The 27,161-nt window shown below is 36.4% G+C and overlaps 1 protein-coding gene across 8 annotated transcripts in view; it reads right to left on the bottom strand.

Moving 5' to 3' along the window:
- Positions 1–27,161, bottom strand: part of ppfia4 (PTPRF interacting protein alpha 4) — a 93,317-nt gene that overhangs the window by 11,511 nt on the left and 54,645 nt on the right. For 4 of the 8 annotated variants that reach the window (XM_027144240.2, XM_047810575.1, XM_027144237.2 and 1 more), the window contains exons 2-17: positions 17,532–17,633; positions 16,854–17,018; positions 16,587–16,661; positions 13,900–13,974; positions 12,562–12,783; positions 11,519–11,665; positions 11,115–11,249; positions 10,909–10,992; positions 10,236–10,367; positions 9,270–9,332; positions 8,462–8,553; positions 8,050–8,182; positions 5,412–5,638; positions 3,818–4,046; positions 2,407–2,442; positions 2,102–2,232 (exon numbers count right to left, since the gene is read on the bottom strand). In XM_027144240.2, coding sequence (XP_027000041.1) covers positions 2,102–2,232; positions 2,407–2,442; positions 3,818–4,046; positions 5,412–5,638; positions 8,050–8,182; positions 8,462–8,553; positions 9,270–9,332; positions 10,236–10,367; positions 10,909–10,992; positions 11,115–11,249; positions 11,519–11,665; positions 12,562–12,783; positions 13,900–13,974; positions 16,587–16,661; positions 16,854–17,018; positions 17,532–17,633 — 2,048 coding nt within the window. The remainder of the gene's footprint in view (positions 1–2,101; positions 2,233–2,406; positions 2,443–3,817; positions 4,047–5,411; positions 5,639–8,049; positions 8,183–8,461; positions 8,554–9,269; positions 9,333–10,235; positions 10,368–10,908; positions 10,993–11,114; positions 11,250–11,518; positions 11,666–12,561; positions 12,784–13,899; positions 13,975–16,586; positions 16,662–16,853; positions 17,019–17,531; positions 17,634–27,161) is intronic. The other 4 variants (XM_027144241.2, XM_027144239.2, XM_027144238.2 and 1 more) reach the window with 3 other exon arrangements.

The raw sequence follows: 27,161 nt of genomic DNA on the forward strand, positions 1-27,161 counted from the left end.
ATTATCTATTACCTGCTGGCTACATTATGGCTACTGGCCATAACAGATGTGAATAAACACAACATGCTGTGACTACACACTGAATTAGCATTAATTAACATTATTAACAATATTAATGTACCTGGGACCCGACAGTGAGTACAGACTTGGACTTGTCTTGTATCATTGCATTCCTGTTAGCTTAATTAATTGATTAATTATAATTATATAATTATAATTAATTAGTTACTGAATGATTATGGTTTAGGATGAATAACTGAATAGCTGAATATTTGTTGTATTGGAAAATTTAAGCATATGCTGCCACCACATGCAACATAGAAAAAAAAAGACTTGTGTAGAGCTGGTGTATCCTCATTCTAAAAGCCTCACTTCTGAGTGGATTTTAAAAAATTAACTATGAACTAAGTGTAAGTGTAAATGAACTAAATGTAAATGATTTGAAAGAGAAAAAAGGTGAAATACAGTATAACCAGTATAACCAGGCTCTTACCTACTTATTTGAGGTAACATTTAGTATTGTAAGGTGTATTTAATATTTATCCTGCCTTATCAATTTAGCATATTTTAGCTCCCCTATATGCATGTACTTTATGTATGTAATTTATTGCTTCAGATTTGATGTCCATTAAAATGAAATGTGGAAATGTTTGAATTCACTTCCCCTCCATGAATATTTATAGAGTGCTTGCTTCCCACAGAGACACTTTGCTTTCAGAGGAGATTAGGGGATAACTTCATTTATAACCACACTTGGAGGTGTGTGTGTGTGTGTGCGTGTGAGACAGAGAGAGACAGAGAGACAGAGAGGGAGAGAGAATGTGAGAAACAAATGAAGAGCAAGAAAGTCAGGGACAAAAAGGAGACGTCTTTGTCCAGCTATTGCATCAGACCATTAATAATAATTGAATGCCATTAAATGAGAAGCATGAGGGTTGACAGTATGATGGGGTATGAGAGGAATTTTAAGGGCAGCTGCAGTGTGAACACTCAGTAAGTGATGTGGTACATCTGTGAAAGTAACACATTAGCCAGAGGGCAGTTTCATGATTGAGAGGGATTTGAATCCAACCGCAAAAGAGTCGCTGTCTAGCAAAACTCAGTAGGTAATTACATTGTGTTTTATAGCTGTCTTATTCACAAAAGTCTTAATGATCTTAGAGGAGCAACAAAAAATTCAATAACAGGTCTTTAAAGGCTTAGGTTAGTATGATAAGCACAGCTGTACCTATTTGGGTGAACATGTAAAAAATAAAAATGTTTTGGGTTGCATCTTTACCGAGCACATGTAGTGTAATGGCTTCAGTGCCAGTGGCAGTAGAGGCATCAGAAATATAGACATTTGAATTTCATTGGCATTATTCAGTACATATATTGTATCTAACCTAGTGTTTTTAAACTCTGGCATACTACACTGATGAGACTCTGACCTCAGAATTAACTCAGAATGACCTGATTTTCCGTGGAATTATGTTAGTATTACCTCAGAATTACCTAAATATTACTTTATATTCGACTCAACATCACTCTAGAAACACTCCAGCCTTACCTCAGAGAAATTACTTAAATATGTACCACAGAACTAGCGTAGATTTTACCTCACATTTACCTCAGAATTGCAACAAAACAGTCGCTAAATTAAATGGTTTACCTCACAATTACCTCAGAACTACTTTAGCTTTAGCTCTCTGTTTCCCCAGGTTTAAAAACCTACAATAAGATGTTAAAGAAAAGCATTGACATAGTCAAATATTGCTTTAGCCCATGTTTTTAAAGAAAAGTTATTTTAGTAAAAACTATTTAGCTACTTATGAATTAGCTTTAGCTTGTTATATAAACAGGATTTTTGTGTCACCTCAGTACTCCATTTAGATGAAAACATACCAAATTACATCTATGATGTTTACATGTATACTTTTGTCAGCGTTGTCTTATGGCTTGATTTGTTTTTAATAAAATTACCATATTGCATTATTATTTTGCTAATATTTGTGTCGGTTACACAGTTCTGTAAACTGGCAAAAATATTTAAATACATGGCAAAACAGTTTTATCCAGGATTTATTGCAGGACGTGTGAGTGTGTATGTGTGTGTGTGTACCCTCTTCCATCTTCAAGGCTTCCAGTCAGATGAGCAAAATTTAGCTGCTCGAGTTTCAGACCACGAGGGGAGGAAGGGGGCGACATCTCACACTTTATAGTGGCCTTATCCTCACGAGCTTCAACTGGAGACTAGAACAATGAAATGAAACACAAAATTATTATCTTTTTATCTACTAACATTAGTATTAACATCAACTTATTTTCAGGTAATTCATGTTCCATTTTTATCAAATACTTTAAAAATGACTCATACATGAGAAAACAACAACAATTTTTGTTTTGATCACTTTGAAAGAGACTTACAGTGACTTTCCTGCGGTGTTTTCGTAAATCACTAGGCTGGTAGTGTTAGAAAGAAAAGAGACAAGCATGCAAACAGACGGGTTAAGCTGATTAAACACACAGTCAGATAAGGGAAAATAAATTGGATGCTGATGCCCTGCTGAGATTCTGTTATGTCTGCTGGCCAAAACCAGAATACAACTGAATAACAGATGAAAAATAAATTAGTTCTATTTGTAGAGTGAGCATTTGCATAGGTTATTGTTTATATCACTTAGATCTAATAAACAGTATTAGGCCTTTCAAGAACACAAATGTCAGAAATGTTTTACTTAAACATGAAACAATTGATTTGGTAAATACACAAACAAATAAGCTTTATCTGTATGAGGTCAAATTGTAGCCATGAGAATATTGTGTGTAATAAATTATTTGGAAGGTTAAAAATGGCAAAAACATGCTTTGCTCCTTTCTAAAGTATTAGTTAATGTTGATCATTAGCCCTTGCTTAGTTTCAAATATATACATATTTGTAAGGAATAAAATCTTGTGTGTTTGGGTCAATTTGGCGGGAGCTACTCTAGGAAATTCACAGAGTTGTCCGTAAGCCACTCCAGTGCTGTCTTGGCTGTGTGCTTGGGGTCGTTGTGATGTTGGAAGATGAAACTTTGGCACAGTCTGAGGTACTGAATGCTGAATAGGTTTTTTTTTTAAGAATATGTCTATACTTTGCTGCATTCAGCTTACCCTCAACCCTGGCCAGTCTTCCAGTACCTGCTGCTTAAAAACACCCTACAGCATAATGTTGCCTGCACCATGCTTCACTGTTGAGATGGTATTGCACAGGTGATGAGTGGTGCCTGGTTTTCTCCTGATATAACGTTTATATTGAGGCCAAAATGTTCAATCTTGGTTTCATCAGAACAGAGAATCTTTTTCCTCACAGTCCTCATTCACAGTTCCTCATTCCTTCAGGCACTTCTTTGCAAATTCCAAGCAGGCTTTTATGTCATTTGCACTGAGGAGAGACTTTTGTATTTGCCAAAGCCCAGATTGGTGGAGGGCTGCAAATGTACAGACATTTCTAGAATTCTGTTCTCACTTTGTCTTTATTCGGAACTGAGAGTAGATTAATGAGAGAACAAAAATATTTTTTTTTACATATTTAAAAAACTAAAGGGGGTCTAAACACTTTCCAAATCCACTGTATATACATACTATATATACTGTATATGAATATATATAATAAGGTTAGCTTCAGCCGATTATTGGCTTCTTATTTATTTGTGCAGATCAGGAGCATGAAGAATATCAATGAATCTTTGTGTCTATTTACATATATACTATATTATTATTGATAATAATGTAATGCAAACTGTATACTAAATATTATCGGTCCAAAACGTGTGTAGTGCCGGTTCTCATTTCTCACCAGAGTCATAACACCGAGCTCATGGGCAGTGGAGTGAGATGCCATCTTTGGAGTGGAGCGGCCGCTGACGGGAGGTGAAGAGCTAGCAAGGGAGAGGGCAGTGACCGAGGTGGGGATAGTGGACCGTGGACGGAGAGTCACGTTCAGCCCGTCCATGCTACCACTGTTTACACGGCTCTCAATCTCGTCTGCCCGGAGCTCGGCTGATTCTCGCTCGACCTGGATCATCCTGCAGCAAATAAAAATGAGAATATCTTCTATGTAGCATACAGTATATACTACAGAGATTTCTACAGACATTATCTTAATGCAGCTTTCAATAAATTTGTAGCTTTTGGTCCAATAAGGTGTTTTGATATAGTTGTGTTATATAGCAATTAAAGTGTTAACAGAATGTACACAGGAAAAATTTTCCTGTTTTATCAGTTTTAACAGATGTCCTTGGAGAATCAATCTCGTATACAAGATACAATCAGATGAATCATGCCAAATGTCTGAATGTGGGGCCTAATCTTTTCCAGATTGTTTGGTACCATCAATCTCAATTAATCATTTGCTCTAATGTTTCTTGCCATATTTGACAGAAATCCTAATGCAAATAGTTGAGTTTGCATAAAGGAAATCCAGAAGATTGTCTGGCATCTAGTAAGATAAATGGTTTCAAAATAAGCAGGAAAATATTGGAAAAGAATGCCCAAAATGTGCAATCAGTCTATGACAATATATTCCAGTGTAAAGCTTTGTGGAATTTAATCAGATTTTACTACTTTTAAAACTTCACTGGGAATGCACTGCTTTTTGCTCTGCCTGTCAGGATGTAGCCCGGAATTTCGACTTTTTTCGTTTTGTGTTCATGCCTGCCGCCTCAGCACACCTGTCCCTTATTTGTCTAATCGTCTTCCTTATTTATTTCTGGAATCCTATGTCTTTGTTTTATCTTTGTACAGTACGTCTTCGTGTGGCTCGGTCTTGGTTTTTTGAGTTTCGGTTTATTTTGTGATTTGTTTGTTATGTTTAATAAATCTGTTTTTATTTAGCTATTCTGCATTTGGGTCTTTTTTATCCACGAAGGAACCCCGGTCCCCCGACACTGCCATTAACAAATGCAGTGGGGGTTTTTTTTCTTAAAAAAACATACACAATGTCATTCCTCTTAAGTCCACAAATAGTATTTACAGAAATATAGATCAGTTCATTAGTAACATTAGTGGCAGTAAGTAACAAAACAATCCGCAGTGGATAAAAGAACAGGGTTAAAACATTTTATATATAAGTTTTAAAACGTTAATGAATATGTTTGGAAAGTTAATTATTCCTAGATTCTTAATTATTCCTAATTAAGAATCTAGGAATTTTGGATATAGGATTTTGCCATGTCGTGTTTTTGTTTTCAGTCACGTTTCATGTATTGTGTTTGTTATGTTGTGTCATATTTAGTTGAGTAAAACAAGAAACAAGTGATATATAATCAGAAAATCTGGTCCTATAAAATATACACTCAACATTTATGTAATTATAAGAAATATCCACTGTCCAATCAGTCAGCTACAGCAAAACATCATAAAATCATGCAAACTCATGAGCCAAATGTTACCTGATTTCCTCATTGATGGCATCCAACTGCTCCTGCAACATGAGGGCAAGTGTCTGAGCATCTGAGTGACCACTGGGAGACAACATGTCCCCTGAGCTGAACACGGTCTCACGGTCATCATCATCCAGGTCTGAGAGCTCTGTGTCACTGCCCATCAGGTGTGAGCGGCTGCCTCGAAGGCTAGAAGGCTGTAATCGCTCCCAGTCCTGCTCAACCATCGGTAGGATCTGAAATTGAGAGAGATTAATCCAGTTCATATGAGCACGTTATTTCATACAATACTCAATGTCACAGAATGCAAAAACATGGGAATCTTATATGTTTACTATCTACTTCACTTAAAGATAAAAACATTTGTTTAAATTAAAACTAACAACAGGGATTCATTATAAATTTTCTTTCAGTTTCCTATTGAAGCTATCTTAAACTATAACTTACAGTAAGTGGAACATCCAGTGAAGCAGTAAAAGAGAGACAAAAATCATTTTATAAATTTTATATAACAATAATTTTACAGGTTGTTATATTATTTACAAAAATATATTATTAGCCAGTAGGAGTAGGAATTTACAGTAGGAATTTATAGAGCTAGCAAGCTAAATCTCCTATAATTACAAGGTGTTGCCTTGCAGCGATAGTCATATAACTTAAAAGTGAAAAAGCAATTTCGTGTAACGGCTACATATTATATTTCAACAGCACTGTAATAGCATTATTCTGGTAAAGCTAAAGGTATTAGCTGCAGACATTTAATAATATTACCTCTGAGCAACAGTTTGCTATGTATAAAAGAAAATGCAATATTCTAAGCATACATATGAAATCATTTTTATTCATCAGCAGCAGATACAGACATAATTGTGAATTTAAAACCCTCCTTCAATTTATCAGGGACTAAATAACAAGATTTCAATATATAGTAATTTTTCCCAATAAGTAACCAACATTTAGAAACCAGGATGAAAAAATAATGGCACTATAATGCAAGAACATGAAGAACCACTTTTAACAACAATAACTTGACTGTCAGGAGTTTATCATTCTCACACCTATCTTTTAAGTGATCTTGTCTACAGTTCAGTGGTGTTTATTGAAGGCATTCATTTATACACAGCTCTCTTAAGATTTTGTCAAAGCATCTCTTTGAGCATTAAACGGTCTGACCTTCGTCTGAATTTGCTTTGACACCCACTCCTGGGAAGATTGGCAACTGTTTTGAAGACTCTCCAATCTGGGTTCAAGGTAAACAATCCATCTCACATGAAGAATGGTGAATTTCAAATTGTTTGGGGATGGCTTTATAAACCTTGTGAGATTGATGAGCAGCAACAACTGCTTCTCTGAGGTCATGGCTCACATCCTTTCTTGGCATGATACAGACTCACACCTGACTGCTCCAGAGTACCAAATTGATAAAATGACTTCTTTTGTAAAAGTAGTCACACTTCATGATTTCATTAATAACACCAGGCTCCTACAATAATTAATCTCTTAATGACTGTGGAAGTAGAAACAGCATACAAATTGTTTTGTTTTAAAAACTTTGCTTGGGGGCACGGTGGCTTAGTGGTTAGCACCTTCGCCTCACACCTCCAGGGTTGGGGGCTCGATTCCCACCTCCGCCTTGTGTGTGTGGAGTTTGCATGTTCTCCCCGTGCCTCGGGGGTTTCCTCCAGTATTCCGGTACATGCATGGTAGGTTGATTGGCATCTCTGGAAAAATTGTCCGTAGTGTGTGTGTGAGTGAATGAGTGTGTGTGTGTGCCCTGAGAAGGGTTGGCACTCCGTCCAGGGTGTATCCTGACTCAATGCCCAATGATGCCTGAGATGCTCCCCATGAACCGAGAAGTTCGGATAAGCGGTACAAAATGAATGAATGAATGAATGAATGAATGAATGAATGAATGAAACTTTTCTTCTTTTGAGAAAATAATAAAAAAAAGAAATCCAGGTTATTTGTTAATTTATGGAAGTTATGGTGACCACACTGATAAATAAACTCAGAGAAGTGAGGACAGATGTATGCACTTTCTCAGGACTCATGACTGTGTACATCTAGAGTCGTATTAAATTTGTGAAAAGAATTACACCATTTACTTGCTTTTTTATGTAAGGGTTTAGCAAGATCATGCTACTGTATCTCAAAAAGATCAAGAGTCAGTTACTTAAAATAATGACACTAATCAGAGCAAATATTAGGTACAGGTGTACGTTTGCACCTCTAATTCTAACAGCATTTAAAAGGAGTCTCTTTAATATCTAAAATTGCAAGGGTTAGCGAGAACAAAGAGCATATGCAAAAATCTAATTTACATAATGCTTTCAATTCTGGGTTTGCACAAGGTGTAATTCAAACAGTTATTCTTTATAAATCAACCAAAACACAACCAATTGATGCTCATGCAAATTCATCCATGTTAATTTGGAATCTTAGAAACTTGTAATTCATGATGCATTTGCGCACACACAGGACCTGATACTATCACAAGAGAGTGTGTTATATTTCAAAGTTGTACTCTGTTTTATCTATTTCATATAGCTATTTCATTACTTATCTATCTAGATCAGTTATCTAGATCTTATCTTGAATTTGCACTGAAAATGAATGGATGTTTGACTCTATAAACAGAGTTCATTACCTTTGTCGGCTCGTCCCTGAGTGCTACAATTCTTCCTTTTTGTGCTCGCCGAATGACTCCTGTAGAAGAAAAGTGCTCCCCTTGTCCCTCCACCACAGAAAAACGCAGGTCTGTGGCACTGCCCAAATGAGACCTTGAAAAAACACATAGATAAGAGAGAAAACACACAATATACTTGCACAAATATACTTACAATTTGAAGCATCAAATATTAGCATGTTCACAAATCCAATACAAGTTAATAAACTAAAGTTTGAAATTAGCAGAATTATCTGTTGAAATAACACCACAACTTTGATTAAGCCTTAATAAACAACACTAAATTAATTTACTTATTTTAAAAAGCACTTAACTTCACCAAAGCTTGGTGAAATAATCCTAATATATGTAAAAGTTATATATAGTATGTTACCGAGGGTGTGTTCCATCTCCAAAAGCTCCGCTCCTTCTTTTTAGATGATCTAACTCTGAGCGAAGCTTCTCAATTTCCCCTATCAGTCTCTCCTGTAAATTTAGTAACAGTAAGAAACAGCATATTGTTAACTAAAAAAAAAAAACACAATTTCCTGTCATTTCTGAGCTTTAAAACAGTCATTTGACTGTGTTTCAAGAGTGCTTATTTTTACTATAACCACGCGGGAATGTTTCTCACTGTGCATCATTCCGTTTCTCTGTGTACATTAATATCCACCCTATAGGTACTATAGTGTTAGTGACATTGTTTGCAGACAAAGGATACTTTTCAAGAATATAACATTTTACATAGATGATAAAAGCTTATCAGAACAAAAATGAACATTGGACACTAATTTTAACAGAAGCATCTTTAACAGATTTGTACAAATCATTGTGAGTTAGCAAGGCAGCATGCTATGTGAGCATAGCTTATCCAGGATAATTTTCCATTAGTGGAGCAAAAACAAGCAAATATTTGGCCATATTGTATTCACGTACTGATTATTAATCTCGTGTTTAAAGAACTGTTCTAATCATACATTTATGTTGAATACATAATTAATACACAGCTGCAATTAGCAACGAAAATCACCCTGTTGCTTGTGCAACATTGCTTAAATATGAGCTGTTTAGCTATGTGTAACTCGTTTTTTTTCCATGATATATTTAGAAATATAAAAATGGTCAATTTAATACTCTAGAGAGAAATCAGAATTGAATTTATACGCTATTCAGATCGAGAAACTCTTATGTGTTAACAGTACCTTGTTGTGGTGGAACTCTTCCAACTGCTTCTGTGAATTCTCCAGATCCTGAATGAGTGCGTTCTAGAAACGAAAATGAAATTTAACAGTGGGTTATCATTCTGAAAATGCAGCTTTATCAGTACCAAAGATGTATTGTTTGAAAAGTGAAGTTGAAATGGAAAGCTGGTTTACTTCACTATCCTTCCACTCAATTTTATTCTACCTTCAAGAAAACTAAACTCAAAATTAAGCATTATTGTTCATGTTTCTTCACTCTGAAGGAAATGCTGTGTGGATCGGATTGGATTCTGTTACTTCATGTTCTTTATGTTCTATATACAGAGCTAGCAAAGAATATAGTGTTATGATTCAATTAGAGATTCAATTTGTCATGATACAGATTTTTGTGACAAACAAAGTGGAAAATACTTCAGATACCTGTATATGATTTTGTTATGTAGTTATTATAAAAGTATCATTGAAATTAAATACTAGTACTCTTGCTTAAATACATTTTTATTTAGACCTCTTAAAGTCTCATGGGCAAAGTTCAGCATCGAATCATTTCATGAATTGATTTCATTTCATCATTTTAAGAATTATGTCAGTTTGTATTTTGTGACTTTCTCACACTGCACAATTTAATTAATGCTACAGTTATTGTGCATGTCTGATGATGGATAAGCCTCCAGACTGCATTAACTCAGTAAAATAGCTCAATATGATGAAGTAAGCAAAGATTCGTAAAAAAAAAAGTGGTCTCCTCTTTGTCTGCCTAGAAGGTATGAAATGGTTACACATAAGACTTTTTACATCCAATTAATCCATTAGCAATCTTTTTATGTAGCATTAGTCATGCATTTGCTGTTTTCAGGCTATATGCTTAAAAACAAAAAATCTGTGTGTGTGTGTGTGTGTGTGTGTGTGTGTGTGTGTGTGTGTGTGTGTGTGTGTGTGTGTGTGTGTGTGTGTGTGTGTGTGTACTTTATCCTCCAGGGCAGCCATTCGTTCCTTCAAGTGGAGTTGCAGGCGTTCATTAGATTCAGTAAGTAGGCGGTCCACTGTATCTGACAGACGCCTGTTGTGTTCCTCGTTCATTTTCTCCCTTTGACGAGCCTAATAAAAATATACGAGGGAATACAACAAGGAGTCGTAAGAAGTATATAATGCTTAAAAGATATATAATGCAACCAGTAGATGGCAGGCCTTTTCATTCAAGCATGTACAGTACATAGGCTGGAGAGAAAAAAAAAGAGTTTCAAAAATGGGTAAACGGGCAAAAGAAGTTCCTCAAATACCAGTGAAACCAGTAATCTGTTGCTTGGTACAAGAGTCCTGTGATAGCTCACAGTAAGTCTGGACATTGAGAAGCCAGCTTGTTGAAGTTGAGGTACATATTCAACTGAAGAAATTTTAGGAAGTGTTGGAGAAAAAATACAGATCACTTAGGTTTCATTGTTTTTCTATGGTTGCCATGGCAATAACCTGCATGAATATCCACTATCCACAAACGGGTAGACTGGCAACATTACCAGTTCTTGGTAATGTCAGATTTCTGAAGCCTTTGTATTTGTGCTTAAACATACATTTCTTTAGTGCTTTTATACACGAATACACATTCTTCATCAACAAAGCCACATGAGCACATGCTACTCACTCGGCTCAGCTCCTGGTTCTTCTCCTCTAGCTGTGACTCTAATTGACGAAGACGTTCTTCAATGTTTCCATGTCGTTCCTCTGCCTGCAAAATTGAATGTCACTAGTAAAAAAGTGTTTAATTTTCATATTGCCAAACTTGTGTGTGTGTGTGTGTTTGTGTGTGTGTGTGTGTGTGTGTGTGTGTGTGTGTGTGTGTGTGCGTGCCTTGGTAAGAGCAGCCACTCTCTGAGCCAGTTCAGCCTCCACCTCTGGCAGTGTTTCAGCCTTCCTCATTGTCTGCTGTAGTCTCTGCTCAGCCAGCTCCAATAGCTCCTGCAAATGACGCACCTTCTCCTCGCTCTGAAAAACACCGATTTAGACTTGGATTACAAAGCTTTGGATTCACCCCAATAAAGCAAATATGGAGATTGCATACTCGCACACTGTGTCTACACACTACACATTATAGAAAGCTTCACCATGAGAATTAATAGACTTTAAACTAGAAATAAACATAGAACATGTAAAACAGGTAAAGCGGATTAATTCACAATAAAATGTGTTTGTGACGTGATGTGATATTTTTATAATTAAAAAAAACATCTGTATATATATCTGGTGGACTCAACCTGTCTATAGAGCGAGTCCTTGGTGGCCAGCTCGTTCTCCAGCTTGTCATTCAGGTCATGGATGGAGGTTGTTTCACGTTGCGCAGCCAGGTAGCGCTTCTCCAGCGTTGTGATCCGCTCCTCCATATCCTCCTTCTGTGCCATGGCCTGTTGAACAGGCACATAGTAAGAGCACAACACACTCCAGGAATATAGAACTTTATATATGTACAGAGGATAGAATTGTATTTAATTATAATATCTGATAACTTTCAATACACTGTAATTTAAAGTGACAGTTTGTGATGTTTTAGAGGCTGTATTTGAGAAAACACTGAGAAGCTTGTTTATCCAGTGCTTGTTGTTGAATTCTCCAATCTGATTGGTCAGATTATTGTTGCTATAGTAACAACCTACAAAGAGATTGAATATGTTGTTGGGTAATAGTGTAATATAATTACATAAGAAAAGAAATGATATGACATTATTGTTAAAGTTATCGTTAAAGTTCCTGTGAGGAGATAGGATGTATATAACATTTAAGTGTCAGTGATCTGTAACCATAAAACCATAAAATATATATATATATATATATATATATATATATATATATGGATACAAAATATGAGATGTGCATGAATGTTCTTCACTAATCTTTAGTAAATTGCTGTGGTGTAAAAAGAATAAAACACTTCAGGATGTAGTACTATTGGAAATTTCTGGGGTTATAACAGTATCTCTGCTTAGTATTAGATCACATTAGACATCCTGTCAACCTATCCAATGTGAAATGACATGATTCCTTAAGTCTCAGGATGTTTTATGTTTCCAGATTTTACTATATTTTTTGATTGTGAGTGTTTTTTGTTTTTTCCAACTTGAATTATGTATACTGTGTATTGTTATATACCACATGCCACATTTGAATGATTTATGATGCATTATTTTATTTTTAATTAGTTTTTAGGAAAAGTACACCAGGTACACTGCATGCAACAAGCAACAGTGTACCTCAGCTAATGCTAAAGTAGGATGTTTTACTGCATTATGTGGCTCACACTAACCTCACGGATGTCTCGCTGGTGTTTGGTGCTGATCTCCTCGCTCTTCAGAAGCTCCTTGCGCACATTGGCGAGTTCACTCTCTAGCTCAGCCACACGGGTATTCAACGTGTTAAAGCGCTCACGACTTGCTGACAGATCTTTATTAGCTTTGTCTAGCAGCTCCTGCAGCTCCACAGCACGAGTCGATTCATCATGGACATCTATGGAGCCATTCGGAAGCCGCTGTATTGAACGAAAACAAGAGTAGGGACGTGAAAGTCACTGCATTGCCATACTGTTGTCCTTGTGGATTTTATTTAACACCGATGTGAGGGATCTACATAAAAGAAGTGGCTCAAAGCAGGAGTGTGTGTCCAGGGTATGGTTTAGAAATTATTGCAAATATTCCAAACATTCACATAGCATGGTATATTAACTGATTTGATTTATTTGCTTTTTGTGAATACATTATTGTTGTATTATTATTGAAGAAACATTCATATACTACATTATTATATCACATGGCGCAATAATAATAATAACAATAATAATAATAACAATAATAATAACAATAATTATTATTATTGTTATTATTATTATTATTGTTATTATTATTATTATATAAAAATAAAAAATAAATAAATAGATAAATAAATAAATAAACAAACAAACTCCTGTCTTTCCTACACTTTCCTCATTCCTTGATTCTTCTAAATGTATTTTAAGACTTTGTGCTTCTTTATAGTTACCTGATAGATTTTCAATTGATTTTCTAGGTCACATACTGAAGGACATACAGTAGAACTAAGAAATCAAAGAAGCATCAGTTACAGGTTTGACATACACAGATCAAGTTAAAATGAATTTCTCTCTGTTAGCAGAAAGATGTTTACCTCCCTAGGCACTTGATTCAGCAGTATGGTTTTAATAATCATGACTTACAATCATGACTTGAGTGTGTGTGTGTGTGTGTGTGTGTGTGTGTGTGTGTGTGTGTGTGTGTGTGTGTGTGTGTGTGTGTGTGTGTGTGTGTGTGTGTGTGTGTGTGTGTGTGTGAAAATGTGTGTCTGTGTCACAGTTTCACATGGAATTCCATGTGTGTAGATGGATGTTTGCTTTAAAGCTGAGTACATTAATTAAAGTTAATTAAAGGAACCTTCAGGGGAACACAAGATGCTAACAGATAATACCTCATAATTCTCCATGTCTTCTGTATTATTTAGAAATGCAACTAAATCTCAACAAAACAAAATCTACTGCAGTGTAGAACACAGAGATGAAGGATGTTTCATTCAAAGTTGCATTATACATTTTCAATGTATATTAGCTTGGATTTTGGACATGATGATGTTTAACAACCTTCCAAGCTGGTTTTGCACTGTCCATTTTGTTCCCATCTGTTTTTCCATCTCTTCCTTGTCGCACCATGGTAAGCTATGGACACAAAAAAATAAATAAACCGCCTGTATTAGAGCAATCTAAATTGAGCAGAGTAATTGTCTAATATGGCTTGCTAATTATTTGCCTAATGCAAGTGCTTTTGAATGGAGTAACTAATTAATTGCGTTTGTGTGTGTGTGTTTTGGAAAATATCCATAAGCTGGCACTTAGACAGTGTTACCTGAAGACATCAAGCCTGAGCACTTAAAGTTTATTAAAATCAACAAATGTATTCAGTATTCTTATTTTAATGACTACATACATTATTAGAGAGAGAGAGAGAGAGAGAGAGAGAGAGAGAGAGAGAGAGAGAGAGAGAGAGAGAGAGAGAGAGAGAGAGAGATGACAGAAAGTAAGGGACAGGAAAAAGACATGAGTGAGGATAAAAAGAAAATATGTGAAAAGACAAGTAAAGAGAGTGTAAACGGTAGGAGTACATGCATGAAAAGACATGCAAAGAAGAGAAAGGTTTAGAGAGGATAAAAGGATGAGAAAGGAAGGATAAGGAAAAAAGAGGGAAAGAAAGGGCATAAGAAAATGGAGTATGAAGAGAAAGAAGCAAGAGAGAGGGAGAAATGAAAAACAGTGAAGTAAAATGCGGGACGAATGAGAATAAGGGAGAGAATGGATGTTTGAGGAAAGAAAATCAAGAGTTAATTTATTAGTTCATTTTTTTTAGTTTATAAAATTACAACCCAACATTAACAAAGTTATTAGACTTGGTCTAATTAGAATTGTTATAATAACAACTAAACTAACTTTTTAATGTTTAATGTTGTGAATTGGAAGCATATGTAATAGAACAATTATTCATGACTATTTTTTATAATTTACTTTAAACAATATAAAATAAACTTCATGAATTACTATATTGTATACCAATTCATGAGTGATTCACATACTGATTCATATGTTGATTCATATACTGAGTCATTTACTGAATAATGACTGATACACATTGATTCACATACTGTATAATGACTGATTAATGAGACGGACTTTACGATTAAATAATACTTATGAAATCAATTTCTACTGAGAGGATTAATGGGATTTATTTTGCAATTAAAGGTGTCCCTGCAGCTTTGCATCTCAGAAGCCTCTGGCATCAGGAACAGTGTGAGCAATCTGATGATGAAATGTTTTATGAAACTCAACCCTGTTGCAGGAGGAAAAAAGAAGTCTAGACATTTTACTGAAAAGGAAGCCATTTTATAGATTTCCTAAAAAGTAGAACAAGCCTCAAAATAGCTTGCTCAACAATAACCTTTATAAACTCACTTTTAATTTGAACCTGAGTGTTAAAGTCAGACACACACACACACAAACACACACATACATACGCACACACACACGCACACACACGCGCACACACACACACACACACACACACACACACACACACACACACACACACACACACACACACACACACACACACACACACCTACCACCTGATAATTATATCAGAATGAAATCAATTGAAGAAATAGTCGAGGTCAAACATAAATAGTCAAAAGACAAGGGTAAAGATCATCTGAACTCATTACTGGGAGCAAAGGCCACACTTTCTCAAGCACACACACACACACACACACACTCACACACTCACACACACACACACACACACACACACACACACACACACACACACACACACACACACACACACACACACACACACACACACACACACACACACACACACACAGAGTGAATGCTTAATGATTCAGCTGAATTGCAGGATTTGACCCAGATGCTCACTCAAGCAATGTCCAAAAAAAGTTTGTATTGTTTTTCTAAAATACAGTATTTCCTGTCTACATATTTGCACTTCTAAGAAGTATTTCAAAGAAGCACAACAACAACATTTTCTATATGTTTTTTTTATATATATTTTCTACATTTTCCCTTTTTTCATGGCTGATCTTTTTGTGGTTTTGCTGAGAAAAAGCAAAACAAAAATTACATGCCACTGAAAATAACAGTCTCTATGTGCAAAGACAAAGTGACAGAAATAAAGCTTTACATCAAATAAAACTATAGGAAAGCACTTCTATAACATGCCATTGTTTCCCATCAATTACAGTTTTTTGTTTACAAACAACATTTTATTGGACATGCGAGCTACTGTGCCGTGAGGCAAAATTCTGTAGGTTATTCAAAAAGAGTAGAGTAGAGTAAGGGTCAACTCAGTATTTTGCAAAGAATAAACCTGTTATTTATATAATCGTCAAATAATTAGTTGATTAGTCAATTCATCGACAATCAGATGACTTCCTTTATCCGTCACCATATTTCTAACTGATACACAAGGTTTACAAGTATGGTTTATCCTTACATGCAGTTGGCTAAAGTTTGCGTGGGGGTGTGTATAAATTAACCTATTTAGTTTGTTGCTTTTGGGTTGCCACATCTTTCGACATGGTACTGTGAATTTGTAGTCATAAAATAAGTATTCATTAAAAGCTTTTTTATAAAAATTATATTATTGGGGTAAAATGTATTCAGACAATATATTAATCAATGAAATTCATAATATAAATGCTGAAAAATATGTTCTTGTGAAAACTGTCATCACAAAAGACAAATATACACACATGTACCTCCTGATTGGCGGCTACCAGCTGACCCTCTAGTGTTGTCACTCTCTCCAGCGCCACGCGCAGCCGCTCCCGCACCTACGACAGGACAAGTACTTGAACTCACACTCACATTCAACATTAGCAGCATTATTATGATAATAGTAAAAAGTGGTTTAAGGCTAAATAAAAATGATCTCTGTGAAGGACTTGCACACAACACTCCAAATATTTCTTAGTATTTTAGTCAGATCAAAAGTTCACAGTTGAAGCACTATAGTAATGTCATACCTTCTCATCCAGGGCTTTGTGGTGCTCAAACAGAGATTTGAGAGCCTTAAGCACCTCCACTTCACTGGAGACTCCAGAGGGTGGAGGAGCCTGTCTCTTCACCACCGTCATCCTTAAAGAGCGTTCGTGACGCGACACCAAGCACTCCAAATGTTCTAGGAGGAGCTATACAGGAAATCTGTATTCATGCTATACTGCTTTCTGAGGAAACTGTTTATTCATTTATTATATATTCCATTCATATTAAAAATTTACATCAAAAATACTACTAAAAAAAACTGGCCAGCCATCAATAATAGTTTTACTTAACAGTTACATCACGTTATCTTATTCTGATGTGTGCAAATCAATAGCGTTAAATTGTATCGGCGTGGCTTTTGAATGACGTGCAGTTACACCTAAGGTTCAAGGCCTTAATCTTGAGCTCAAGTAGTTAAACACAGTCTCTCTCTATGACAGTATTGTGAAATGTAAGACAGGTGTAGCTCTCTCTCTCTCTCTCTCTCTCTCTCTCTCTCTCTCACATACACACACACACACACACACACACACACATTCTCTATTTTCTCTCACTTTCTGTCTTTTGCTCCTCTCTTTCTATCTGTATCCCACTGTTTCTCCTTCTCCCTCTCGTTCTCTTCCGTTGTCTCTCTCACACACACATACACAGACACCCACCCTGGTGTTGTTCCTTTCTGCTTTAAGCTCGGAGATTTCCTCCTCTTTCTCCAAAAGCTGCTCCCGGCATGCACTCAACTCCTTCGTTAGTGATGTAAACTCCTGTACAGAGAAAGAGAGAGAGAGAGAGAGAGAGAGAGAGAGAGAGAGAGAGAGAGAGAGAGAGAGAGAGAGAGAGAAATTCTGATAATGAGATTTTGCTTATAAAACACCCATTATGCATTTTACCATATATGTATTGATAAACCTATTTTAACTACCGTCTGAATACTCATATTGATCTCTAAGCACTGTTGTTTGCTCATTAAACCCCTACTGCCGACTCCTGGCATACAGTATAATGTTCGATACCGATATGATTAATTTCATGCAAAACTGCTTAATTTCCTTTGTCTAATACCCAGTGTATTGGAGTACGATCTCAGTTTCGGTAACATTGGAAATTCTTGGATGTTTTCCCAAGAACAGGATGTATAGTACACAGGTTATTGTACAAGCAGATAATGGTAATAAAGGTACATTTATTCTAATTAACGAGTAAGTAACTGAACTTTAGCAGAAATGTATACTGTATTTACTGCCCAACATAATAGGAAGATTACACATTTACCGTTATCTAATCAGCCAATCACGTGGCAGCAGTGCAATGCGTAACAACTTTATACAGATAGAGTTCAAGAGCTTCAGTTTATGTCACATCAAACATCAGAATGAAACAAAAGTGTGATATCTGTGACTTTATTTGTGACATGGTTCATGTGGACTGCTGTAAATATTTCAGAAATTGCTGGGATTTTCACACTAGAGTTTACACAGAATTGTGGGAAAAGAAAAAACATTGAGCAAGCAAGAGTTTTGTGGCTGAAAATGCTTTGTTCAGAAATACTGGTTAGTCTGACTAGTTAGAGGACTCAAATAATCATTCTTTATGGCCGTGGTGAACAGAAAAACATCTCAGAATGCACACCAAACCTTGAGGTGGATGTACTACAACAGCAGAAAAGCAACATCGGTTTCCGTTCCTTTCAGCCAATCAGAAGCACAGACTCACTCATACAAGTTAAAGATTTTTTAAAACTGATTGTTTACCCCTGTACCTCTTATTAAAAAGCAGAAAATGGCACATTGATCTCATATCCAGATGAGGGAAATATGTGAGCTCAGTAATTTTGCATAGTTTTCAGACAGGCTTATTTGAGTACTTTAAAAACTGCTGATCTCCTAGGACTTTCACACACAACAGTCTCTAGTGTGTACACAGAATGGTGTCAAAAACACACACACACACACACACACAAACACACACACACACACACACACACATGCACACACACGCACACACACACACACATATTCACACACAAACACAATCCTGTGAGTGACGGTGGGCAGAAGAAACACGCTGAAGTACCCAGACTAGTTTAGTAACTCAAATAACAACTCTATTAATTAACAACAAATAATAACCATGATGAGCAGAAAAGCATATGAGAAAGCCTTTGGAGTTGATCCTTGGAGTGAATGAGCCACAAAAGCAGAGAACCAATAAAACAGATCCATCTTGATCATATTCTATTCTAAAAACATGATTGCAGTAGAAAAACAGAAAAAAAAATAGAATTGCATGTTGTGCAAATTCAGTTTGAAGTAATGTATATCCAGTTTAGTGATAAAAAATACTTACAGATCAACTTATACTTAATAACAATAACACTGAAATATGGCTTATACATTCTTGAATTTTTCTGCAGCGTTTACACACATGCCACTGATCCATCCCACACTGCCATTCACTGACCCGTACAGTGTAATTACTGCTCTATCCAAATGGCTCAGTCTCCTAAAGCCTACAGCTTTCTACTCGCTCAGCCTTCATGTTCTGGATGTTTCCCCAACCTCATCTCATTTTAAAGCAATATCATCGTAAAATCCTCTTCTATCTTACCAGACTAACTTCATTATAACTTATTCATTTATAACTTAAATAAACATATTGCAAATAACATGAAGTTATATATAGTTATTGTAGTTGATGATGCATTACTGTGAGACCATTGACATGTATAATTGAATCATTCTGGTCATTTCAGGAATACAAACCTGCTAAAAACTTGCTCATGAAGTTTCAAAATCCATTAAGATTTAAATATATAATGCAGACATTTCATTACAGATGCACTCTAAGGAGCAGCATGGATATAACAGTGATGTTTTTAGAAATTCTTTGGGATTAGTTTATGCTGCAAGACAATCTTAAAAGGGCTATTTTTTTTAAACAAACTAGAATTATACCTTCCAAAAATGGTGAGTTTAAGCTTGTTTGACCTCCCACACAAAAAAAAATTAGGATTAGAGCATTAGCGTGTTTCTGCTCCTGTCTGGTAATTTTCCATGTAGAAGGCATTCTGGTGTATCAGAATGTTACTTTCTCTCTATAATTAACTCTGAGGCAACTGTATGGGGCAACTGTATCAACTTTTATGCCACATTAGCACTGCTGTGTACATTCGACACACTCCACGGTTACAGCAGAAAAGAAAAGGCTGTGGAATGGTTTAACAGTTACATTGTGTTGTGTTCTTAACTAGCTGAACCAGTGATAGAGAGAAAGAAGGCAGTGAGAGAGGAGAAAGCTAGAAAATAGTTTGGTGTGTTTGTTTGTTGTCAAGGGGTAATAAAAATGTAAAAATGTTACCTTAAACAAATTAACAGATTGTAAAAAAATTTAGCCTGGGTTAAATTTATCCACCCATCCACCAATCCATCCATCCACAAATCTATCCACCAATCTATCCATCAATCCATCTATTTATCCATCCATCCATCCATCCATCCATCCATCCATCCATCCATATATCCATCCATTCATCCACCAATACATCCATCTATTCATCCATCTATCCATCAATCATCCACCAATCTATCTTCTAGACCACCTGTACTACCTAGTAACAGAAAGCCTGGATGACTCGGAACACAAGGCAGTGGACACAATCATACCCACACTCACACTTAGAGATGAATCTCTGGACTGGTGAAGGAAGCCAGATTACCCAGAGGAAACCCCCAAAGCATGGGGAGAACACACAAACTCACAGAGCAGAGCACCCTACTGTAGTTTGGTAGTGAATGGTAGTCTGAAAAAGTGAAAAGTCACTGGACACATCCACATCTAGCAATGGTTTTTGACGCTCATTTTAGAAAATGCTTTGTTTAACATAGGAATAAGTCATCAAACTCTCTCCTAACTGAACACAGCATCACTTTTTCCACAAAACAGAAAGTTTGTACACTTTCAAACAAGCTATCACTTAAAAAGGCTTTCGGTCTTCAGTGGATTTCATATGCAGCACCTCCAAGAGATAAAAATGGGAGACGAGAAACTCGAAAAGTGACATTATTCAGCTTTGCGGCTCAGCCTGAGCTCCAACAACTTGAGGGATTTTTCTCTGTGTGTTCTCTAAAAGCTGTGGGATTAAGGAATGAAGGCAGTATAAATCAACGAAAAGAGTGCAGTCTAAGAGTAGGAGATTTGGTCATACTCTGCCTCTGCAAAGCCACTCAGTGCAAAAAAGAAACATAAAACGTGATAAATTACTTTTATAAAATGTACAAAATGCAACTTTCACTGCCACAAAGGCAGCTTATTTCATACAATGAAATTCGATCTGATGTTTGTAGATAGTTAAAAACATTACTGTAAAATAAATGAATTAAATAAATAAATACATATAAATTAATACAAATGTAATAAATAAAAATACTGTATTTAAAAATATTGAAATCTTAACAATAAGGACAAAACATTTAGTTAGGAAATAACACAACATTCAAAATAATATGTATTTATTTATTTGTTTGTTTGTTTGTTTGTCACTTCAAAAGCTATTTTTTTTCTGTAATCATTTCTGGCTTTCAGTCCTATCTAATTATATTCCCATTATCATCACTATGTAAGTATTAACCCACAATGTACTGTAATGTTGCATATTCTTCTGTGCTTCAGGGCTTTCCTCCCGGTTCTCCGTTTTCCTCCCTCAGTCCAAAGACGTGATGTGTTGTAGGTTGATTGATATCTCTAAACTGTCTGTAGTGTGCCAGGATGCCCCCCCACCTTGTGCCCCAGTCCCCCAGGCTCCAAGTACCCTGTAATCCTGTGTAAAATAAGCACTACAGACGATAGATAGATAGATAGATAGATAGATAGATAGATAGATAGATAGATAGATAGATAGATAGATAGATAGATAGATAGATAGATAGATAGATAGATAGATAGATAGATAGATAGATAGATAGATAGATAGATAGATAGATGCTGTAATGTTTGATCTTTCCCTCATCCCTCACAAATGAGCCTGTTTCACTGAACAATTCCACTTCACTGAATAATAAATATGAGCTTTGATCTCCATTTAACAGTGAGTTTAAGTGACGGTTTTATTTCTATTCTTGAGATAAAGACAGTCAGAACAAAGTCCTAGGGAATAACAAGACTGTAACAATGATGATAATAATAGGTTCACAGTGATGACTGCATGCTGCTAGAATCGCCCCGAATAGTCCGGAAGTTTTGAAAACTCAATAAGATCTAGTTTCGTACACAAATGCGCCTGGGGGAAATTCTAACAGCATCATTTTCATTATACTTTAAGCAGTTTCTCTCAAAATGTGGTGCTCTTTGTAGCTGAGGGCTACACATTAATTTCATAATGAAAATATTGAGATTTTAGTGTCTCCATCTCCAATTTTTTTTTTTTTTTTATAGTTTTGGTATTTGATTCTTGTGACCAGTGAAAGTGATGGCTGCAAGTACAACATGAAGTATGTACACTCTATACACTTTATTAGGAGCATCGGCCCCATTTCACATTTATGCAGCTATCCAAACAACCAATTTTATGAAAAGAGCACATGGGCACTGGTGGCTCAAGTGGTTAAGGGTCTGGATTGTTTCTCAGAAGATCTGCATTCAAGCCATAGTACTGCAAAGCTGCTACTGTTGGGAAATCGAGCAAAGGCCCGTATCACTCCCTGCTCCAGTGTACAGTAGCTGCCCCTGTGCTCTGACCCCAACCTCCTAAGCTAGGCTATGTAAAGAAAAGAATTCCACTGTGTTGTAATGTATATGTGCTAAAAAAAAAGCTTCTATGCTTTCATTTCATTTGATGCATCACTGCGTCAAATTATGCAAAATGGGTAAAGTTTGTAATGTCTTTCAATTTGATCATGAAATGGTTGTTGATTCCAGGTTTAAGCATTTCAGTAACTGCTGACCTCTGGGGATTTTCACCTGGTGGTAACAACAACAAAAAATAATTACAGTTGGAACTGGCCAGAGTAGTTTGAGTTGCCAGGAAGGATATAGTAACTCAAATAATCACTCTTTACAGCTGTCTTGAGCAGAAAAGCATCATAGAAGACAAAACATCTAACCTTGAGTTGGATAACTTGAAAACGCTACATCATAGAACATAAGAACAGTCTTTCCCAAAGTAAATATTTTTGGGAAAAGACACTGTTCAGAGTTGTTTTTTTTTTACCCTGTTTGGATCAGCCACATTTGATTGGATTAGATTTAAAAAAAAAAAAAAGCTGCTGGCTGATTGAAGCTCTTATTAGTAAGCAGAAAATCAAGAAAAAGCTATGACCATGAATTTTATCACCAGGCAGAAAAAAAGGCTTGTTGATGATACATGTCAGAGGAAAATGTCCAGACTTGTTTGAGCAGGAAATGTGATGGTAACGCAACTAGGCAGTCTTTATGGTGGTGGGCAGTAAGCATCTTAGAACACAATGAAGCGCATCAAGATGATTGAGCTTCAGCAGAGGACAGGAATCTGAATTCGTATGGGTGAGAGCTTGTATGTATCTTCAGAAACTGCAGTGTGTAAAAATCCAAGATGATCAGCAGATTCTGAAATACTCAAACCAAAATATCTGGGACCGATATCTCTGCCACAGATAAAGTCATAGAAATCACATTTTTTCCCCAATGCTGATGCTCTTGGCTTGTTTCTGCATTATTATTTGCAATTCCCTGCTTTATGCAGATGTTCCTATTAAAGTGTCTGAGGAGTGTATATCTGTTATAAATCTATAATATATTGCTGCTACTAAATAATTGCACATATTCTTTGACTCTTTCACCCTGTGCTGCAAATGTATCCGGTATTCAGAAGGCTTGTTGAAAAGGTTTTCATTTTCACCTGAACGATTATTGCTCTTTGTTTCATAGCCAGAAAGTAAGAGAGAAAGACAAGCTCCTTTAGACCCCAATGATAATTTGGAATGTCTATCTCTCTTAAGAAACTGTTCTAAACTTGGTCAGTAGATTTTATTTAACATCATATTTATGAAAGGAACAAAACACAGTCATGAGTGTTTCAAGAAGAATATAATGAAAGTCATGATGGTGATGTCACATCTATTTATTAGCTCGGGTCATAATATGGCATCTACGTCATAATACTGCAGCTTCTTTGTCTTCAGAAAGTGCTCTATGTATGTTTGTCCTGTCTGTCTAGAGAAGGGAAAAAAGATATATATCAAAGATTAGAAAAGATGGCGAGCAAGCAGTTCAGAAAGTGCATGCATGCGTGCCTCTGCTATATTACGGGGAGACTCACATTTTCTCTGTGTTGTTTGATTGGCAATTTCTCCACTTCCGCTCTGGTAGGTCGCAGGTCAAATTAGCGGAAGTTGAATGAGAGATGGATGCATTCCTTTCTCGTGGCTCTCAGCTGACTTAAATACCTCTGCTTTGGCTTGCTGAGCTTGCTTTGCGATTCTCCCGACATGGATGAGGATATAAGGTTGTCCGCATAACCAATATATAGCAAGCAAGCAGCAGTCAAATTGCCACTGCATTCCGTGGTGTTTAATGTGCTCCTGAAGGTGATTACACATGCTGTATTAGTTAAGACTGGCCTGATGAAAACGGTACGACTGTCTGCTCTAAGCTTGATGACCACTACAGTACCTAACGTCACGCTGCCTTCCACCTTCATGCAGATGTCTCCCATTTTCTCCAGACCTCAACACCTAAGTGTATACCTATGAATAATACTTTATCTGCCTGCTTGTTCTTCTTGGCCACTACTAACTATTCAGCCATTGTGGGCCTAGATGAACAGAGGTATGCTGCAATGTCTAAGGTTGAAGCGATCTCTCGCTTTCATCGGCTGCATGGAGAAAGTCTGTGCTCCTGTCCTCCTTTAAAGGTGTGCTGCCCACTGTTGTTGGCATAGACCAAACCCATTTTGGCTAAGTCAAGCGACATAGCATGGCGGCCAAAGCTATTCCTGTGTCTGCTACCCATGACACTGTTTCGATGCTGGCTCAGAAATAGGGGGTTATTACCTTCTTATGTGGTCAGAAACCATTCTCACCTTGGGTCCCACTCATGGGGTGTGTCATTGTCACAAAAATCTTTCGATTGATGCCTCTCTTGGGTTGGGGACCTAGACGGCCACCCTGCTCATGGCATTTGGAAGGGTTCCTGTTTGTCATGGTACACAGAGTGTTTGAAAATGGAGGCCATGTTTCTAGTGCTGAAACACTACCTTTGGTGGTCCCCTCAGTTGTTAGGATGGTCTGCGTTTGTGGCCTCTGTTCAGATTGGCACACCAGCTCTTGCCCTAGGTAGAGACGAATTTTCTTTTGATGTGAGCAATTTACCCTCCAGAGAACATGATTGGGAGGTGGAGTTCTACAGGCCCTATCAATTGCCTCCTCCTGCCTAGGGTCTGCTCCTGGGTGGTGAACATTCCAAAATAGCCAGTCTTCCAATCTTTCTGCAGGCCTTCTGCCCTCTTCCCCATGAGTTGGTATTTATTGTTCCTAAAGAGTCAGCCATGACATGGTGTCGAGTTCCCATGTAAGGGAACTACACCAGGTTTCATAAAGCTTTGCTTTGTCACAAATCGGAATGATTTCACATCAGTGCCACGCCTCGTTTTTCCTTCTCAGGGAACTGGGTTACATACGTAAGCTGGTGTAGTTACTGTTACAGAAAAAGCACATCCTAAAGCTATATATATATATATATATATATATATATATATATATATATATATATATATATATATATATATATATATATATATTTGTGTGTGTGTGTGTGTGTGTGTGTGTGTGTGTGTGTGTGTGTGTGTGTGTGTGTGTGTGTGTATGTCTATAGAAAAGCATAGAAATTTCAGCTTTTCATGTTACTGAAAAACAGGAAAGGACAAAGTAAATCGGTCCTGCTTCAGGATGTGCATTTTCCTTCTCAGGGAACTGGGTTACATACGTAAGCTGGTGTAGTTACTGTACTGTCACAGAAAAAGCACATCCTAAAGCAATATATAATTTTTTTAATTATGAATGACTAGAGAAAAGCATAGAAATGTCAGCTTTTCATGTTACTGAAAAACAGGAAAGGAAAAAGTAAATCTGTCCTGAAAAGTCTCCAGTTATAATACAACATCAAACATTGAACATCAAATGTAAGTATTTGTGCACCATATTTCATTTCAATTTCACATGTACATCAATTCCACCCAATTAAACAACACAATATTTGAATAAAATAATACACCATGCTCACTTGAACTGAGAATTAAACCCACAACACATTATACGGTACATTACTACTGCACTATTCTACCATACATGCTTTAGTTTCCAACATCCTCTTGATATTTTACAATGTAATTGGTTTATGTGAATTGAACACACTCAATGTACATCATTCAATCTAAACTGAGTTCACAATGTAAGGAAGGTAAATGTAAAAAAAAAAAACGCATAACTATAAGTAATTAAACTTTATTCTTAAATCTGACTGACCACATGGTCTTTTTCAAGTGTGCCTGGACTAAATTAGCAGATAATGGATCGCTCTGTCTGGAAGCTTCTCTTTAGGTATCAGAAGGGATTAGAGTCACATGTTCTGATGGGCAAAGAAGGGCAAGCTAGTCTAAGAAACCTGTGCTTAAAAAATGGATAGATACAAGGGCACTGATTATCAAAGCTGAGACAGAACCAGAGCCAAAAGTCATTTTAACTTAAAAACCTTTCCTGCTGAGAAAATGGTCCATTAGGCATGTAACAATCAGATGAATAAACCTTCGACATCGACATACTGTATTTCCACAAGTTATTCCATGTCATCAAAAGTAATGTTGTTTTTATTTTAAAGCCCATTTTAAGCATATAAGTAGTTTGGGAAAGTGAACCCTAAACATAAGTTATATAATTTGTCAATCTGTTATAATGCTATACCTGTTATAATATGTCTAAAACAAAACATCTTTACAAATTGCAACTGAAATGGCAGCATGATGATAGTCTTGCCTCCTCATAGCTCCATGGTCCCAGGTTTGATCATTAACTCGGGTTACAGTCTGAGCCTGTTCTCCCCTGTGCCAGTGAAACGTTCCTCTGGGTATTTCACATTTTTGTGTCAGGTAATAGGTTGTTCAGTGATGAAGGTTTTAAAGGTGTATTAATAGAAGAAAAAGTAAAGTAGGTCATAACCTGATATGAACATACATGAGGGTTTAGTAAGGTGTGTTTAGTGTAACAACATTGTGAGGCCATTCTCAGAACACACACAATAGGCAATCAAATTACTGCAAATGTTAT

The sequence above is a fragment of the Tachysurus fulvidraco genome, chromosome 2 (assembly GCF_022655615.1).
Source record: "Tachysurus fulvidraco isolate hzauxx_2018 chromosome 2, HZAU_PFXX_2.0, whole genome shotgun sequence".
Classification (NCBI taxonomy): Eukaryota; Metazoa; Chordata; class Actinopteri; order Siluriformes; family Bagridae; genus Tachysurus; species Tachysurus fulvidraco.